The sequence below is a fragment of the Pteropus medius genome, unplaced genomic scaffold, assembly GCF_902729225.1.
Source record: "Pteropus medius unplaced genomic scaffold, Ma_sr-lr_union100, whole genome shotgun sequence".
In the NCBI taxonomy this organism is placed as follows: domain Eukaryota; kingdom Metazoa; phylum Chordata; class Mammalia; order Chiroptera; family Pteropodidae; genus Pteropus; species Pteropus medius.
The window spans coordinates 60,563-79,600 of NW_024345397.1; the positions used below are offsets into that span (position 1 = coordinate 60,563).

General features: G+C 43.0%; 1 protein-coding gene across 1 annotated transcript; it reads right to left on the reverse strand.

Moving 5' to 3' along the window:
* Positions 1 to 4,274: 4,274 nt before the first annotated feature.
* On the reverse strand, positions 4,275 to 5,487 carry LOC120611035 (uncharacterized). Its single transcript, XM_039873342.1, has 2 exons — positions 5,196 to 5,487; positions 4,275 to 4,846 (listed from the first exon to the last, which is right to left on the reverse strand). The coding sequence occupies exons 1-2, from the start codon at positions 5,308 to 5,310 to the stop codon at positions 4,275 to 4,277; spliced, it is 687 nt and encodes a 228-aa protein (XP_039729276.1). The 5' UTR covers positions 5,311 to 5,487.
* Positions 5,488 to 19,038: the final 13,551 nt, after the last annotated feature.

Sequence of the window (19,038 nt, forward strand, 5' to 3'; positions counted from 1 at the left end):
TTGTGTATCTTCCAGGATGTGAGCATTTCTCTGGCTTGTGGTGATAATATTGTCACATAGCACTAAAATATCTTCTTAATCCTGCTTTGTTTTGAGTCAGAGGCTAAGCAGTAACCCCAGCAATGGCAGAGATGAACCAGGTTGCCCTTCTGTTCTCAACAAACACAGGATCTGTGAGCTGACCAGATGCATTTGAACTTCCTATGTGCTTTCACACATCTCTCAGAATGGACAAAATGAATAACTCAGAAAATAACAATTGTGTGTGAGTTTGCGGAGCATCCAAACTCTCTTCCCTGCAGGTGTGAGCATCTAGGTGTGGTCAGTATCCAGAAAGGTGAATGTAAGCATCCCCTATGTCCCAGTGATTCTTCTGGTAGAGAAATGCGCAACAGAAATGCACACAAATTTTTTCCGAAAGACATTTACGAGAGTGTGCACCGAACTATTCTTAATTTCCCAAAGCTGTGAACTACCTGAAACCTTGTAAGAGTATAATGTGTAAACAAATTCTAGTCTGTTTCAACAACTACATGCTATACCTTCCTAAGGAAGAAAGATTTTTAAAAATACACAAAATAAAATAGAATCTCACAAACTGTAGAATACATGAAGCCTGACACAAAAAGAATTATGATTTCCTTATTTATGATTGGTTGGCAGTGGTTACCCTTGTGGCAGAGTCCTGAGGGGACTTCTGGAATGCTGGGTGACAGTAATGTATTTGGGTTCTGGTCTTTGTTTTTTAATTTAGGGAAGGATTACAGTTTGTGAAAATTCACTGAGGTGTACAATCATGAAATGAAAGATTTTTCAGTATGTATATGAAACTTCATAAAAAGCAAACAAACAAACAAACAAACAGAAACAAACAGTATGTTCCAAGTATATTATAAAAATCTCAGCAGTGATGTATATTTGCAGACAGGGCAGTTGAGTAATCTATCACAAACCCAGACTCACATCTCTGTACCCAAGGTCAGCAATTTTATCAGTACTTTAGACTAACTATTACATAGTATCGAAAAGCCCTAGATGCTAGAGAGATAGCAGCCTCCTATTATTCACACCCACTGAATCTTATGGCCAGGACTATCCAAGGCAGCATTCATTGTCTAGCACTCACTCTGAATCCTTAGATATAGACAGGAGAATCTCCTAAACACATGAAAAGCATAATTCTTGGGACATTAACAAAAATCTACATGGGATTTTATTTCTTTGTAAACTTTTTTCTATCTATTCAAATGTAATTGTCTATGATTTTATCCACCTTAATTGAGCATATTACATGCATGCGTACTGGCCTTTTCAGAAATCCTCACACATACAGACAGTGAGGACTCTGTAGTATTTTGATGGTTGTTCACCTCTTCCTCTATGTCCCCTTCATGCTTAATAAAATGATTTTCTTTCAGGACAACTGATATGCTCCTCTAAAATGAATGCTGATACATGACTAAGTTTATTAAGACCTGTAGTTCATTTAGTCACTCATGATGTTAAGAGCAAATAATTCATTTGCTTTTTCCTTTCCTAGAAAGGAGTCCAAATATGAGTGGATATAGGCTTTTGAAAAATGTACATTTGTAATTTATCCTTTTATATAATGTAACAGAAATAAAAGGAAGAAATGAGATTTGGAATCAACTAAATATACAATCCAGATGACTGGAGAGAATAAGAGCACATGGATATTCAGGTAATTGAAAATTCACATATATCCTACTGTCATTTTAGCTATGCAAACACTTAAAATTCTATAATAGTCAGGATCATAGTTTCCAAACGAGATGAGCTCAAGGAGGCATGCAACAAGACACAACATGATTAAAATGCCAAAGATTAAAGACGAAGAGTGAATCTTAAAAGCAATAAGAGTAAAGCAATTAATTAACCTACAAGGGAGTGCCCATAAGACTGTCAGCTGATTACAAAACAGAAACTATGGAGGTCAGAAGGGATTGGCAGGAATGATTCAGACAGATTCAAAGCATGAACCTACAACCAAGTTTACTTCACCCAGCAAACCTGTCATTTAGAATCAAAGGATAGATGAAGAGCTTCCCAGACAAGAAAAAACTAAAGGAGTTCTTCAGCACCAAAACAGTATTACAATAAATGTTAACAAAACTTCTTTAAGAAAAAAGAAGAAAAAATACAAAAAATATGAATAATAAAATGGCAAAACTGTATATTTATCAACAATTATTTTCAATGGATTAAATTGTGAAATGAAAAGATAGGGTAGCTGAATGGATAAGAAAACAAAAACCCTTACATATTCTGCCTACAAAAGGCTCACTTCATCTTGAAAGACAAACACAAACTACACGTAAGGGATGGAAAAAGATATTTCATGAAAATGGAAATGAAAATTAAAAACTGGTGTAGCAATGCTTATACCAGACAAAATAGACTTTCAAGCATAGGCTATAACAAGAGAGAAAGAAGGACCTGATATTTACCCAAAGACAACCAAAACACTACTTGAAATGGACATGCGAATCCATATATTCATCGCAGCATTATTTACAATAGCCAAGATATGGAGGTAACTTGGTGTCCACCAATGGGTGAATGGATAAAGAAGAGGTGATATGTATATACAATGGGATATTGCTCATCCATAAAAAATGACATCTTGCTATCTACAACAACATGGATGGACCTAGAGGGTAATGTGAGGAGTGGAGTAGGTCAAATAAAGACAAATACCATATGATTTCACTTACATGTGGAATATGAAGAATAAAATTAACAAAGCGACAGGGCAGAAACAGACTCATAAACACAGAGAACATTCTGATGGTTGGGGGGTTGTGGAGTGAGTGAAAAAGAGGATGGGATTGAGAAGTGCAAATTAGTAGTTACAGAATAGCCATTGGAATGTAAAGTAAAGCATAAGAAATATAGTCGATAATGTCATAATAACTATATTTGATGTGGGATGGGTGATAAATTTATTGGGGTGATCACTTTGTTAGTTACATAATGTCTAATCACTATGTTGTACACCTGAAACTAACATAATATTGTATGTCAACTGTAATTGAAAAACAAATAATCATTAAAGAAAGGCATGCAGAAGATTGGACCCTGAAATAGGTAGAAGTTTTAAGACTATCTCGACTAATGTATTACAATTCTATTTTCCCCTATGTGTACTTGTAAAAAAAAAAGTGTGGTTTAAAAAACTATCCAAAATAGTCTCAAAGAGCTCTTTCAAAAGTGTAACAAAAATTTTTCATGTAGAGAGAAAACATTGCATATAATTTAATAGTATTTTTTATTTCCTGATGGTTATGTTAAAAAATAGCGCATGTTCAATTCAGGTCTCCTTAGGTCTGAGGAAATAGGATCTTGTACCCATTGTGATGTGGATAATGAGTCTTAGAGGGAGAAGTGACTTGCTCAGTATAACCCAGTTATTGAAACTGGAACTATATAACTGGAGATGCCAACAGCCCTACCTCTGCTTCCTCCCTGTTGAGCACAAACACCATGCTGATCGCAATGTCCATGGAAAGGAAATAGCAAAGGAAACTTTCCGTGAGTGTGGAGGCTTTGGATGCCTTGTTCACCACCCATCCCTCGATCCTGGTCCAGTGCATGGGCATCGAGGGTGACTGGTAAGTGGCGCAGACTCTAGCACTCAATTCAAATGATATCTCTGCCCTTCACTCTCCATATACGAGCCTCAGTGTATCATATATGATGGGTTTTGATTATACCTGACTCAAATAGTTGCTGTGAGTTTTAAATGAGTTGATACAATTAGAAGCACTTGGTATAGTGCCTGACATATAGAAAGAGCTTAATATATATTAATCATGAAGATGTTTCTCTTGATATCTTAAGCATGTAGGTCATAGCAGGTTTAGTATAAATGTTTGCAGAATGGGTGAACAATAACAAGGGAGAATGGATGAATAGATGGCTGGGTGGATGGGTAGATGGGTGGATAGATAGATGAACAGGAAATAAATGGACAAGTGCATGGATGGATGGATGGATGGATGGATGATGGATGGATATAAATACAGGTGGCTGGATGAAAGAATGATGGGTGGTTGCATGAATAGAAGGATGGTGGATATAAAGATTAGAAGAGAGTTGACTAGCTGACTAGCTGACTGGCTGGCTGGAGATATGGGTGGACAGAGAAATGGATGGACGGATGGATATAAATATGAAAGAATGGTGGGCAAATTCATGAATAGAAGAATGTTAGATATAGAGATTGAAAAAAACGTCGACTATTTGCTGGCTGGTTAGTAATATGGATGGATGGATGGAGGATGGGTGCATGGAAGAATATACTGGCATGTGAATGGCATGTGGTTGAATGACTGGATAGAGTCGAGGAAATATTGGAAGATAAATGAATAGATGAGCGAGTAGGTTGATGAATATATGAATGGATGAGTAACCTGGAAGCCAGAGAAAACTCCTCTATGACCTAGATCCAGACCCAGAATAGAAGATTTGGGCCCAAGATGAACTCTCACTGGCTGCACCAGAACATTGTTCTTGCCATAGAGCAGGTATCCTGGAGTTCTGATGCAGGGGCTCCACATAGTCATGGGCAGAGAGGGATGGCCAGTTCTCCATGCTGCCAGTCGAGTGTCTCTTCTGGCAGTTGTGAGGGGAGATGGAGGATGTGGCCCGGGATGACCTTCAGGGCTCCACTCCATTCTCTGCCACCAGGGCCAAGTCTGGATCTCAGCGTAAAACCCCCATAGGACCTCACCGTCCACCCCACTCGCACAGAGGGCTGGACGCTTATTAGCCGGATTCTGTCGCTGGTGTGAGCTGTGGTCTTGCTGCCTCTGGATGAGCTCACCTGCAGAGGGATCAGTTCAGAAGTGATTTGCCATCTTCATCTTGGTGTACTCCGGGGCACAGGGCCCCAGTGCAGAGCAGATACAGGCTGGCAATCCACAGCCCCTGAAAGTCTGCCCTCCCATCTGCCACCAAACGGGCCACCCATTTTACTGCCTCCCCCCTCCAGTCAGCTAGGATGCCCCAGGGCCCTGCTAGGGAAAAGCCAGCACAAGACCCTGAGGATGAGAGACAGAGAATAGCTAAGTTTTGATGGGGGGCACCAGAGGGAGGTGAGAGAGGCTCTTAGGAAGTGCCCCACAAATTGAGACCAGAGATTCAGATGAAGTGCAGAGCACCAGACCACTTACTCAACAAAGACCAAAGATGCAAGGGGTCCACCAAGAGAGCTTCCTTCTCATAGTATTTACTAGCAAGGGAGGAAAGGATTTGAATGGTGACCAGCAGAGGGCGCACAGCCACCATGGCCTGGAGGTTAAGATCAGACAGACTGGGTTCAATCCTTGTTTTGTCAGCCAGTTACCTCTGTGACTCTCAGCTGCCCCATCTGTAAAATGGGGATAATATATCTCGTAGGATTGTCAGAAGGACTATGGAGAGAGAGAACAGATGTAAGGTGCTTAGCATGGTGCTTTGCATGTAACTGCCTCATGCCTGGCTGTGATGAAGCCATACTGAGGTGACAGGAATAATCATTAGAAGACTGCCTTGCTGGGTCTATCGGCTTCTACCACATCTTCCACTTGGGACAAGAAGTCACTCAGAAGCACAAATGATGTCTGCCCTTCCAATGTTATTGAGGCGATAAAATAATTTTTAGGTGTTGTCATCCCAAAAGGATTTATTAACAGGATGTACTGTCCGGAGAACTAATGTGGACAATGCTGGCCTGACACACTCAAAAACACCCCCTGGCTTCAGAGAATTCAAAATAACACGTGATGCCATCAAAACAACAATGTTAGTGCTGAGTGCTTTTGGTTTTTATTTGTGAGTTGTGGTGTAGTGGTTTCTAATCCTTTACAAAATTCTGTTAATCCTTTCTCTCTCTGCCAGGGAGATCACCTCAATCACCCTACAAATCCCAGCTCACACACCACAGCTTTGTTCAGGCTTCTTGGGCCAACTCCCCCATACACACAACAACATGCACATAGGGCAATGTCATCCTGTGTGCATTTCTGTTGCACCCAGTACCTGTCTTCCACATATATGTGTAGTGTCTGGCACAGCAGAGAAGGTTGAAGCTGTATGGGTACAATGGACAAAGACTGATATTTTGAACAAAGGAATAATAGTTTTCTGTCAAAATATAACTCCAAGAGTGAGAGCATCACAATTTTCATAGTGGACCAAGAAAAGCTCGCTTTCACCCTACTCTTTTGGATAGTAACATCAGCAAAGCCTACTGTAAAAACTTCACACTGTGTGGTATGCTTAGGGACATCATAATGTCTGGAGGGTATGGACCCTGTGACCAGCAAAGGGAGCAGTGCAGTGTCTCCCAATGTGGGTGCTGGGCCAGACGACTGGTAAAGCACTCAGTAGGCTCTAGGGGAGTCGGATAAAATGTGTCCTCACTGATGTGTGACTTTCCTTCCTCTATGAGATCCTCGTCACCTCATGAGCTCCTGGTCCTGGTACCCTTGACACATGGCTTCCCTTTTTTTTTCTTTATGGAATCTTTGGCCAAATCTGGTACAGGTTGGAGCTGGTAAACAATAAGGACCTAGAATGAAATTCTAAGGAGGGTGTAGGCTCCTAAGAACGTCAGTCCAGAGAATAAGACACTTGTCAGCATAATCCTCACAGTGAAACCTCAAGAGAAAGAGCTCTATGCGTCTCCATCATGTCCTGGGATCTTTCTCTTTTAGTATCTTATATAGTGAGCTTTTGTCATAAAGGAGCTCCTGGGGTCACATAGGAACTGGCTTCTCCTTGGTTCCACAGGGAGCAGGTGCCGTGACACCAGACTCAGAACCCTCTGTCTCAATGTATTAGTACTCACTTGGGCAGAAAGTCATCCCTTTCTGCACTGGAAGCCTCTGCAATGGGGGTTATTCTGGCTTTGAGACAGAGCCCCATAAGCGTGATGCAGCCTGAGTGGGAGGCAGATTGTTACTTCAGACCAGAGTGACGCCGCAGAGCTTACAAGGTGCACTTCATCCCTGGGCAGTGGACCAAGACCACCTCTCTACTCCTCTCGTTCCGTCTATTGCTCCACTGTCACTATTACCAATACTCGTTACAGGGGGTAACGAGTCAACCACTGGGGAGACCTCTGCTGTTGCATCTGCACTGGCACCAGAGTGTCTGAGACCCTTTCATATATTTGGTTCTTTAAAAACATTTACTAGTTTGCTTTCATCCTGCTGAGACCTAACCATTGGTTTCGCTTCTTTATTGTGATGCCAGTATTGGTAGAATAATGTTGACTAATAATGGGGGTAAAGGTCGCCTTTGCCTGGTCCTGCTTTTCGTGGAAATGCCACTTTTCACAACATTATGAAGATGCTGGCCCTAGGATGAAGTTATGTATGTGTGTAAGAGATAATATGTATTGTATATTATAAACAAACCTGTCTTTTTCTATTTTGATGTATCTTTTATAAGAAATTGGTATTAAATTTGGTTGTATCTTTTATAAGAAATTGGTATTAAATTTGGTTAACTCTTTCACAATTGAGACAATATAATCTTATCTATTGATGTATTATTACATTTTATTATATCGAAAATGTCTTAATATGAAATCCATCTGCTACTATTGGATTAAATCATACTTGGAAATTATATGTCAATTTATTATTCTGGTATTGCAAACTCTTTCTTAATATTATATTTAGGACATTTGTATCAATACTTAATGTTATCAATCCATAATTATTCTATTTTTTTTTTTGTAATTTGTCAGATGCATTTCTCACTTATAACTATTTTCAAAAGAACCAGGTCACTTTTATCTCTTTAAGTGGTAAAAAATATGAAGCAAATAAAAAGGAACCATCTGATCTCTGAAGATCCGTTAGATGTTTCTGTGAAACTATCTGTATTTTGTGCTGTTCACTGAAGTATTCCATAACATTTTTTCATTTTTTTAAGAAAATTAATCCGTTATTCATTTTATCTCTGTTGTAGCCAATGTTGTATCTTCCTAGGAAAGTATACATTTTAGCTATTTTAAATAGAGATAAGAAATCTCAGAATTATTTTTTTCATGTTTCTGCATATGACCACTAGGGACGTGGTAGGACTGCCCTGTGGTCTCCACATAGCTGCTCTGTGAAAATATTTTATTCAAAGGAGCCTGGAACTGAAGGCTAAGCCCTGGGCTCACTGATGGGGCCTCAGCAGTGGTGGCCTCTCTGGCCTGGAAGAGTCCCCTGAGCAGGGATCTTTGTGCTGTCCAGCAGGGGCTTTTTCCAGGGATCTCCCAGGGAGTGAAGCCAACCTCCGTTCTCCCCAGTCTAGAGTGTGAGCTGAGCTCCAGCAACAGGGCTCAAGGAAGAGTGGGGCGGTCAGTGAATGAACACATGTTAGCATGGACAGCCCATCCTCTGGCAGAGGATGGAGAAGGAAAAGAGGCCTGGGCCAGCCCAGCCCCACTGGACCAGGGACTGCAGTGTGCACCATAGCCTGGAATCTCTTCTCCTCATGCTCTTCTCTCACCGTACAGGTAGGGACAGGCCTCAGGGACACACCAGTCCCTCCCACCTGCATCAGCCTTCCTGACACTCATCCCCATGAGCTTCTCTGTAGTCCCTGCCCCATCACTCATGACTGTCTGTGTTTACAGATTTCCTCTCCCAGATGGTGCTGACTCAGCCGCATGCCCCCTCCCACCCCCCCATCTCTGGGAGCGTCAGACAGACTCACGTGCACTCTGAGCAGTGGCTATAGTTTCTGGCTACTATATAATCCGGTTACAGCAGAAGCCAAGGAGCCCTCCTCAGCACCTCTTGTACTACCACACAGACTCAGACAGGCACCAGTCCTCCGGGATCCCCAGCCGCTTCTCTGGATCCAAAGATGGTTTGGCCAATGCAGGGCTTCTGCTCATCTCTGGGCTCCAGCTTGAGGACGAGGTTGACCTTTACTGTGTGATCTATCATAGTAGTGCTGCTCTCAGTGACACACCTAGATGCAGAAGTGGGACAAAAACCTAAGCCTGCTCATAATCCTACATGACAAAATAAATAAATAAATAAATAAATAAATAAATAAATAAATAAATAGATAGATAGATAGATAGATAGATAGATAGATAGATAGATAAATAAATAGATAAATAAATCGTGTATAGACAAACGGTACTTGGAGGTACCTTCTGGTTCATAATGTCTCTACTCAAATGTATCATTCAGTGTTTCTGAAACCTCAGGAAAATAAAAGAAAAATAAAACAAAAATAATCCATGATGACACTGAATTATTGTCTGGTTATTCATGGGCTAAAACCAGGGACTGTGGAGCTGCCCTGTTTCTCAAGAAATAAGGAAAATGAGCCTTTCCTAGCTTCCATCTCCATCAGAGACTGGAGACCATCCCAGTAGATAGATCATCCTCCACAGCATGGACTCTGCTCTTCCAGGGGTCAGAGCAGAGACCTTCCCATACCTTCTGGGTTCCTGAGCTTAGGGCTGGCTGAGGAGCCCTGTGTCCCAGGGACGAGGCACTGCGATGTGAGATGCTGGGTAAGAACACAGGCCTGGGGAGAATTCCAGGCACAGAGTTGGTCTGGGACTCACACTGGGGACCCTGGCCTTTAGTTGTAAAGTCAGGGAGATGGGGCCAGTCAAAGGGGAAATTAGGGGCCTGAGGCCAGGAAACCTCTTTATGGGTCACGAGAGGGTGGGGGTGCCCCACAGCTTCTAGGAAAATCCTGAGTCTGCTGCACAGAAGGGGGTGAATGGATAAGAAATTCTTATAGATGACACCACGCAGGACCATGGGGACTCCCATGTATAGATTTCCTGAACCCACAGGCACTGACTGTGTCCGCCTCTTTCTCATACACATTAGGGTGTGGGGTGCGCTGTGGAACATCAGGAGCAGAAACTCCACAACATGTGCCTGTGACACAGGGTTTCTCAACCTTGGCACTACTGACAATGGGGGTGGGGCCATTTCTTGTGGAGGGGACTATTCTCTGTATGTGGGACCTTTAGAAGCAGCCTTTGAACTCCTCCACATATCACATGCCAGGACCACCTTATTCTCTAAGTCATTACACACAAAAAACACCTCCAGACATTTGCAAATATCCCCAGGGTGAGGGAGAAATTGCCCTGGCTCGAGACCCACTGGGTTAAAAGGATAAGTTCTGAGCTATTAGGAGGCCTTTGGCTGTGAGTTCAGTGTATGCATTCAGCTGGATGAAGACTAGATATGCCATCTCTCTGTGCTTCTGTATTCTACCTGTTAGACAAAACTCTTACACAAACTCACATGAGGTCAGAGAGCCTGTGACCCAGTCACATGGAAGCTCCTCAACCAGAGAGTGGAGTACACTTTTGGCCAGACTATGCATGCAGTTAATATTTACAATTTTTACACAATCCACATGAAGATACAATAGATTCATCTTCGTGTACTTTTTCAGGGAGTATGTTTTAAGTATGAGGTACAGGGAGGAATAAAAATAGGACAAGTTTTCATACCCTTGGAGTTTACATTTTAGCAAGTTTGAGACAATGGACAAAAGCAGCAGCAGAGATGAGTGGACAATAATGTCATTCCTTTCACCAAAGTTTCTGGGTAAAAGTTTTGTCCTTGCCTCTATTTGTGTCCTTGAACCTACCTATCTAGTATAATCCCTACTAGGCATATGCTGGTAGTTATTTAAATCATTATTTTAAATTAATTCAATTAAATAGTATTTGAAAAAGTCTACTCAGTGTTACTGGCTGAACTTCCACTGCTTAATGGCCTCACGTGCCTCGTGGCCACCACAATGAGAGTGTTGATGTAGGACACGACCCTCACAGTGGGAACCTCTACAAGACTCTGCTGAGCTGGCTAATTTTCTGACCATTTCCTTAGTTCTGGTCTCTCACTTGTAAGATGAGGATAAAGGAAAACGCTGGTTTTCTACAATCTTCAAGGCCCCTGTCAGTGGCAGTATTATATAGTACCTTTCCACTCTACTGAACTCAGGTTGGTCACGTGACTGCTTTAGCCAATGAAAGGAGCAGAAGTGTCCATACTTTCTGAGTAGGAGGTGTAAGAATAGAATGTGCTTTGTCAAGTCCTCTTGTCTCTCTGCTATGATCAGCAGTGTTTCCAGTAGGATTGTCCCTACCAGCTCCATTCTAGGATGAAAATGAAGTGGATCAGGCTCATAGCCTGTCAGGGTTGGAAATGGTGTATAAGAGAGAAATAAACTTTTGTTATTGTAAGCCACCCAGATTTTTGTGTAATTTGTTACTGCAACCCAGCCTAGCTTAGCCTGACTGCAATAAACATTAGAATTGAAAATAGAAGAGCCATACTAATGCAAATAATAGAATATGTAATATATGCTTTGATTTCAGACAATGCATATTGAGTAGACTGTATGCGGAGATTGCAACACGGTTTTCCATTTGATTCATTGGTAAATACTCACTAAATTGTCATCCGTGAAACATGGCAGAGGAAAAGAAATTCCAATGAGCTGCTGGCTGTAGGTTATGAGGTTACAAACTGACTAGGAGAGTAGATTAATTACCACTGGAGGCATCTTACAACTCACTCATTTTAAAATATGACCTTAGAAATATATATCTTTTCACAAGTAGAAAGAAAGGCAAGAAAGAGAGTCCAGAAAGGTCAGGGACTGAGATAGCCAGACCTTAGGAGCATCTATCTACCAGGGACTTTTCTCCTCGTCAGCTTTCATCACATGAGGGCAACTCGGAAGAGCCTGTTATGATCGAAACCTTGCTTTTCTGCTCCTACAAACTTCAGTCTATTCTCTTTCCAGCTCTCATGAGTGTATGTAGAGTCCACAGAAGAGCAGAAACCACCCTAAATTCAGTCTTATTCGGTCATTTTCACTCCACCTAAAGTGGGCCGCAGGCTTTTCTGCCTGTTTCTCTCCTTTTCCTTCCTCCCTTCCCAAGAATCTGGACTCCACGTCACACCATGTCCCCTACCTGTTTGAGACCCTTTCTCCACCACCCATCTCATGGCTGCGGTTCTCGGTTTCACCAGAAAGGGCGCTGGAGACCCCTCGAGAACTGCAGGAGACATACTCACGTGGAAGGGTGACCTCACCTTGTCAGTAAGGGCACCTCTCCTTGAACGCCTTTCAGGTGTGCGGTGTCCTTGAACACCCTCCCCATGAAGAATTAACGAAAACGAATAGAGTCGGTACGGAAGCTCGTCCTGACAATGGGTTATAGGAGCAAAGGGAGAGCAAGGCTGAGGCACAGGCCTCTGCATCGAACAGGCCAGTCCGTATGTTTCCTTCCTGTGCCCTTTTTCTATGCTGTAGGAAGGACGCATGTCTTTTCAGCACATGTTCTAAGCTCCCATCTCACAGCTTTATCAACATGGACTTTTCCATGTTGATGTAATGCCACTTTGAACTATGAGCTGAGGCGTGGAAATGAGGAGGTAGCATAGAAATGAGGGTCCTGGTCTGTGCTCTTAGTTGCATGGGGTCCTTGGATAAGTTGTGAGGAAGCCTGATTCCTTCTGGGCGGCTCCTAGCATCTCCTCTCCCACCAAGAGAAATCCCTGCCTGGGACAGCAGAGGGCGCTGCAAGTGAGCACCTTAGAGAGTCTGCAGGGTGTGCCCTCTGCTGGAAGACCTGCCTTCTGTTTGCGATCTGATTCCCTCTGGCAGACGCTCCCTGGTGCCCCTAGGGAGTCACAGAGAGGTCAGTCCCAGTCCCGATCCCTCACAGTACCAACACCTAGAAGAAGGGCCAGACTCAGAGTACAAAGCAGATCTGGGACAGTCAGTGGGAGAGACAGATTTGCATGAAAGAACCTCCCTCCCTGGTGGTGCAGGGAGGAATAAAAGACATCAGAGGCGCTCTGTCTGAGCTGCGAGACACAGAAAGCAGAGCCGGGGAGCATCCCCACCATGGCCTGGACCTTTTCCTTCCTCTCCCTCCTCACTCACTACATAGGTGCTTGGATCCTCTGTCTGGGAATGTGGCTCCAGAAGGACACAGGGCTCTGCCCCTATCCCTGGAGCCCAGGCAGTGTTGTTGGAACCCCAGATCCACCATTTCTGTGTCTTTTTTTCTTTATTCCAGGGACCAGAGTGCTGTCTGGGCTGACCCAGGAGGCCTCAGTGTCAGGGTTGCTGGGTCAGAGAGTCACCATCACCTACACTGGAAACAGCAACAATATTGGCAAGTATCCCACTAGCTGGTACCAACAGCTCCCAGGGGCTGCTCCCAATCTCCACATCCATCACGACACCAATTGATCCTGGCTCAGTACTCTGGCTCTCGTTCAGGCTCCAAGGCCTCCCCGACCATCTCTGGGCTCCAGCCTGAGGACGAGGCTGATTATTTCTGTTTATCGTTGGACAGCAGCCTCCGTGCTCACACAGCGCTCCAGCCATGTGGGGAAGTGAGACACAAACCTTCCACGGTGGTTGATCACTGTAATTATCTGTGTCCAACTGCAGCTGAAGGATTGATGTCTCTTCTTTTCTCGAGCCTTTGAGGGTCTCAAACAGGAGGGGGCAGTAGTGCCTTTCACGTATTTGAATCTGTCACAAGGCCCACTTTCATACTATCCTCCCACATCCTCCCACATGGTGGAGCTGTGGCTCCTCCATGAATCTCTGGGTAAGAAATTGTCCCCCATGCATGCACCTGACTACACGTGTACATAACCCACATGTACTGTAATCCACAGTGTTATGTAGAGTTAACAGGCTGAAAACGAGCTCTGGCCTGGGCTTTGGCTCCTGGGAAACATTCTCTATGGGAATGTCATGGCTGAGTGGTGTTTTTTCATTTGCCTGGAATTCTTGAATTCTTGAAGGTGCATGCATGGGGGACAATTTCTTACCCAGAGATTCATGGAGGAGCCACAGCTCCACCATGTGGGAGGATGTGCGAGGACAGTATGAAAGTGGGCCTTGTGACAGATTCAATTACGTGAAAGGCACTACTGCCCCCTCCTGTTTGAGACCCTCAAAGGCTCAAGATACTAACCACAGATATATATTATTGAATAATTTTCTAAATTTGATATACATAATTATTTAATAATTATTCAATCTCATTGATAGTGTCAATGTAAGAAACACCCAAACCTGTAGAGAATTTGTATAAGAGTTTATTTGAGCCAAACTGATAATATATGCCAGAGAGCAAGATCTCAAATGTTCTGGAGAATAACAGCTTTGCAGCTTCTTTTATGCATTTGAAATTGAGATGGGAATGGAAGGAAGAAGACATGGAAGTGGGAGAAACCAAGGTGGGGATTGGATACAAGAGAGTTAACAAGATTACGTGCTCTGTTGAGGGTTAATATCCCTTTAGAGGGCTTATTACTTCTGGCATTTCAAACTGTATTAACTTAGGTGAACACAAAGAGTGGACAGGGCTGGCTTAAAACCTGTCACTAAAGAAGTTATAGGCCTGGGGTGTGAGTAGCCACCATGACTTGTCCAGTTAGGAATTTATGATCAAATGACCCTGTGAGCTTATTTTCCATACGACCCCTTTTCTTTGTCCATGATGGGTATGTGAAGAATCTTTACACTATTCTATTTTGTGTATATCTAAGATTTAATATTTCCTTAAATATCCCAAAATGTGAGAGTTTCTAATGTCATCTGCTTTATAGCACTTTTATATTGTTGAGGATGCGGAGTATCCCTCACTTTTACTCTTAACTTTTTACGGCTGGACTAATAACAAAAATGATATAAGAACAGATTTAAAAAAAAAAAAGAAAAACAGTATGTGCACATAGTAGAATCATAAATGATGTGCTCAGATTTTTATACTTTTTAATCAAAGAAGACAAATTTGTGAAGAATTGACAGGACAAAGAAAGTCGGTACCTGTTAATAAGGAATCTCAGCAAGGTTTGGGTATTCGTTAATGAGGCATCTAAATAAAGATTGGACTTGGGTAGGAGATTAGTAAACAGGTAACAAGGTTTGTACAGGCTCTTTTGGTCCTGGGGATCAGGTTGCCTCTCCTTCTTGGAGCTAGGAGGGCACCTTTCCCAGGAAAGTTATATTTCCTACATTCAAGAGCAAAATTAGGGTCAACGTGACCTTTGGCAACCACTGCTTGTGAAGTTACTTTAAATCAAATATATCAGCATGCTATTGTGTGATATTTGGGGGCAGCTCACCCTGGGCTCTGACAATATTCACTGTGCCATTGATTCCTGGTGAGTTTTCCTTTGAAGTCACAAAGCTCTCAAAAACATAGATTCCATTATTATTGGTAATAATGAGCTGAGCGCCCTGTTGGCACACAAACTTTTCAATCAGTATGCATGAGGTCTCTGTGCCATGTAAAGGTGGCAGAGCAGAAAGACGGCAGAGCAGGACTGAGGTGGAGACTGAATTTTTGCATGTGGTCAGCAGGGGGCACTGTAGGAAAGTGTGCTCACAGATGGAGACTTCCACGAATAAGGCAGATCTGAGACTGGGGAAAGCAGGAGCAGAAGGAGTTGGACCTGAGCTCAAGGATGCAGGCCCATCAGCTGTGTCCTCTGCGTGGGATCCCAGCCCCTGCCCTTTCCTAGGTCCTGCCCATCAAGGAAACAAGTAGCACTGATGGCCAGAATAGATTGTGAACAGGTCTCAGACCCAGTCCTGTGCCAGGCAGGGGTGGAGACATATTTGCATGAGCAGCTCCTCTATTGTGAGCCTGAATGTAATAGAGGGCCTAGTCAACACAGCGCCACTGTGGAGATCAGGGGCTGTGTTCACCATGGTCTGGACTCCTGTCTACAGCACCTGGACCTTCTGGGAAACTCACCGGCAGCCTGTGACATCACTGCTGTTGAATACAGGATATTATGGTACCAGAGGAGCCCTCCTCAGTTTCTCCTGAATTATTACTCAGAATCAGACAAGAACCCGGGCTCTGGGGTCCTCAGTTGTTTCCCTGGATCTAAAACTTCCTCGGCCAATGCAGGGCTTCTGCTCATCTCTGGGCTCCAGTATGAAGACAAGGTTATTATTCCTGTCAGATCTGGCTCAGTGATGATTGTCACAGGCTGACTAGGAAGTAGAACTGAAAACCTAGGCTAGTCTATGCTCTTATTTTATAGAGGTCAAAATATATCTACTACTACTATATTAAAAAAAAAATTCTATTCTAAAATACTCTAGCAGTATTTTACCAAATAAGTATGAGATGATAAAATTTGCAAACCAACAGAATCCTACTATAACCGAATCCGAGAGCTTTTCCTCTACTCAACTGCATGTCAGCCTGAAGGTCAGTGACACCCAGAGTGACCCCTATGATGAAGTCTCCTGGTTCAGAGAGTCCATGTGGCCCCCAGGATGATCTCTGTCCTCCCTCTAGGGACACAGCAGTGCCAGCACTAGGGTGGCCTGGTTGACACCATTCTGGGAAATGTAAATCTAATACTGAAATTCATCCTTAGGTGGCAAAAACATAAAGAAACTATAGCTTTAGGGGTCAAAATGTAAATATGTTGTCATCCATTAGTCCCCAGAGTCCCATAGACTCCAGGAGTTACAAGAGGTTAAATCACTATTCTGGTACTCACTCGAATGAAAGGTGAACAGTCTATTAAGACTAAACTTACATCTCCATCAACATCAGCCCTGTTCCAGCCCTCACTTGATTCCCGTGGCCCCACTCCACGGGTGAAGGAGAACCCTCTCTGACTGCTCAGACTCTAGGACTATCCCTGACCAGGCTTACCAATGAGCAGGTCACTGAAGGTGATGAGATTGTGCACAGTGCAACTGGGCCCACATGTGGTGGTGGGACAACCTGGACAGTCCTCAGTTTCTTAGGAACCTGTGGAAGCTCCCTGATGGTTTCTGAATCCATCTACAATATCAACACAGGCCCCTCGAGAAACTAGACCTTGCCTTGTAAAGCCCCCCTTTCCTTCCAACCCCTCCATCTGTCAAGCTATGATCTTTCCCCCAAGTCCTTCCCCTGGGCCCCCAGGAATACTGGGCTCACTTTAGGACTCCCTTAGGAACCTCAGGCTTGTTGATGGGCCAGGCTTTTGTTAGAGCTCTTAGAGTGACGGCTCTATCTCCTTTTATGAAAGGAAAAGTGATCACGGTGGGAGACACGGCTTCTGCATTTATAGTCAGAAAACTTAGTGCACTGTTAAGTGACTCCTTAAGAAGTGACTCCCTAAACCCCTTTGAGTGAACACATCCTCTCCTTTCTGACACTCAACAAAGCTTGTTCACAGGACTTCCTCATTCTATCCTGGACCTGTTGGCCTTAATTAATACAGGCTAAAAAGAACAAAAAGGTCCTATTGATCCAACAGAAATGTCAGGTAATGCAGATCCATATGTGAAAATCACTCACAGTCCCTGCACGTCTGCCCTGCAGGACAGCTCAGAGCTTTATCCATTTGTGGCCACTTTTAATGCGTTGCTGTCTAGGTCACCATGAAAATTCTCTTAAGTAATTTTTTGTTGCTGTTGTTTATATTTCTGAATATATCCAAGTACTACATCACTGCACACTTCTCAGACTGGAGAATGCACATCCCCAGTCCTGTGTTCAGAAGACAGAAAGCAGCAGATTGTCTGCAGTACAGCTTTCTACTCTAGATTTGGAAGAAACAAGTAAATTGCAATAAACCCCGTCACTCACTCTGTAAAGGCGGAAGAAGAAACAAAGACGAGCAGAGGAGGGAAGAAGTCCAGGAGAAACAGTTCAGTCTCTAAAGTGTCACCAGGTGGGATGGATTGGCTGACCTGCAGCGAGGGCTGCAGCCTCTTCTCCTGTCTCCCTGGTAGCACTTAAGGCTATTTTGGTTATTTTGGACATGATGCTTTTGCAGGCCATGGAGGTGCCAGCCAGCCTCTTCATTTGAACCTTGTTGAGTGGAGACCTCTCAGTTTGCACACCCCCATCCTCCATGGCACGGAGTCCTCTCACCTGAGCATGCTGTGCACACACAGCCATGTGTACTGCTTGCACAGCTCTCACTTCAGCTGGTTGTGTTTGGCACTGTGCCGGTTTCCAGCACCATCTCTTTGGGCTCTTTTGATGCCATGATCTTGCTCCTTGTAAAGTGCAGGGAGTACTGCTTTACCCTCCACATCCCTGACCCTTACATGGTAAATAGTGACCCCATGGTTGAGAGATACATGCAGGGCAGTAGTTCAGAGCATGAGAATTGTGGTCATGTCCCTGTTTTGCATGTTGGCTCTTCCACTTAGGAATCTAAGACCTTGGGCCTTGGATTTTCTATCCGATGAAATGGAATAATAAACAGAACTCCTGGTGAAGCTAGATATAAGTTGTATGAGTTAATGTACAGAAATTATACAGTTGTAATGGAATTTATTTCAGAAGGTTGACACTGACATCTGTGTCATGTAAATGGAAAATAACTCCTGGGGGAGCACACACAACTCACAAACACAACTCACACACACACATTCATTCATAATCACACCATATAGATTAACATAAGACACGCCTATCCCCATGTGCATAGACCTACATCAACTAAAAAGAACTCAGTTACTTCCAGGTGCTTTACAAAATAGCTCTCTCTTTCTCTGTAGGGTGGGAGGAGGAAGGGAAGAGAGAGAGAAAGAGAGGAAGAGAATAAAGCAAATATAATAAATAACATTTGAGGAATTAGAGTAAAAGGTATATGTGGATTATTTGCACTATTTCAACTTTTTTTAAGTCTCAAACTATGTCTAAATTTAAAAAGTTAACTTGACAAACTTTCTAGGAGTGCTTTATTAGAACAGAAGAGTTAGACATTCTTTTGTATGATATTTTTTATGTTTAAAAACTTTTACATGTTTTAATGTTAGGAGAAATAAAAAATTGGGTTCAATAGAGATGCTCTCTTACAACAAAATGATGACTTGTTTTTTACTTAGTATTTCATTGCCTGGAAATTAAAGTTCTACAGTATCAAGATCATCCATACATTTCTCAGTTGGTATTTATAAGTTTGAGAAAGAAAAAAAGAACTGATCTGCAGATCAGAAGACCAAGATTCTACTTTTAGTTCTGTCATT

What these genes read in the sequence shown, in the direction of transcription:
- LOC120611035 (XM_039873342.1), bottom strand. Translation starts at nt 5,310, where the DNA reads ATGGTGGCTGTGCGCCCTCTGCTGGTCACCATTCAAATCCTTTCCTCC. An exon ending in GCATCTTTGGTCTTTGTTGA is followed by an intron (nt 4,847 to 5,195) that starts GTAAGTGGTCTG and finishes ATCCCTCTGCAG; the next exon opens with GTGAGCTCATCCAGAGGCAG.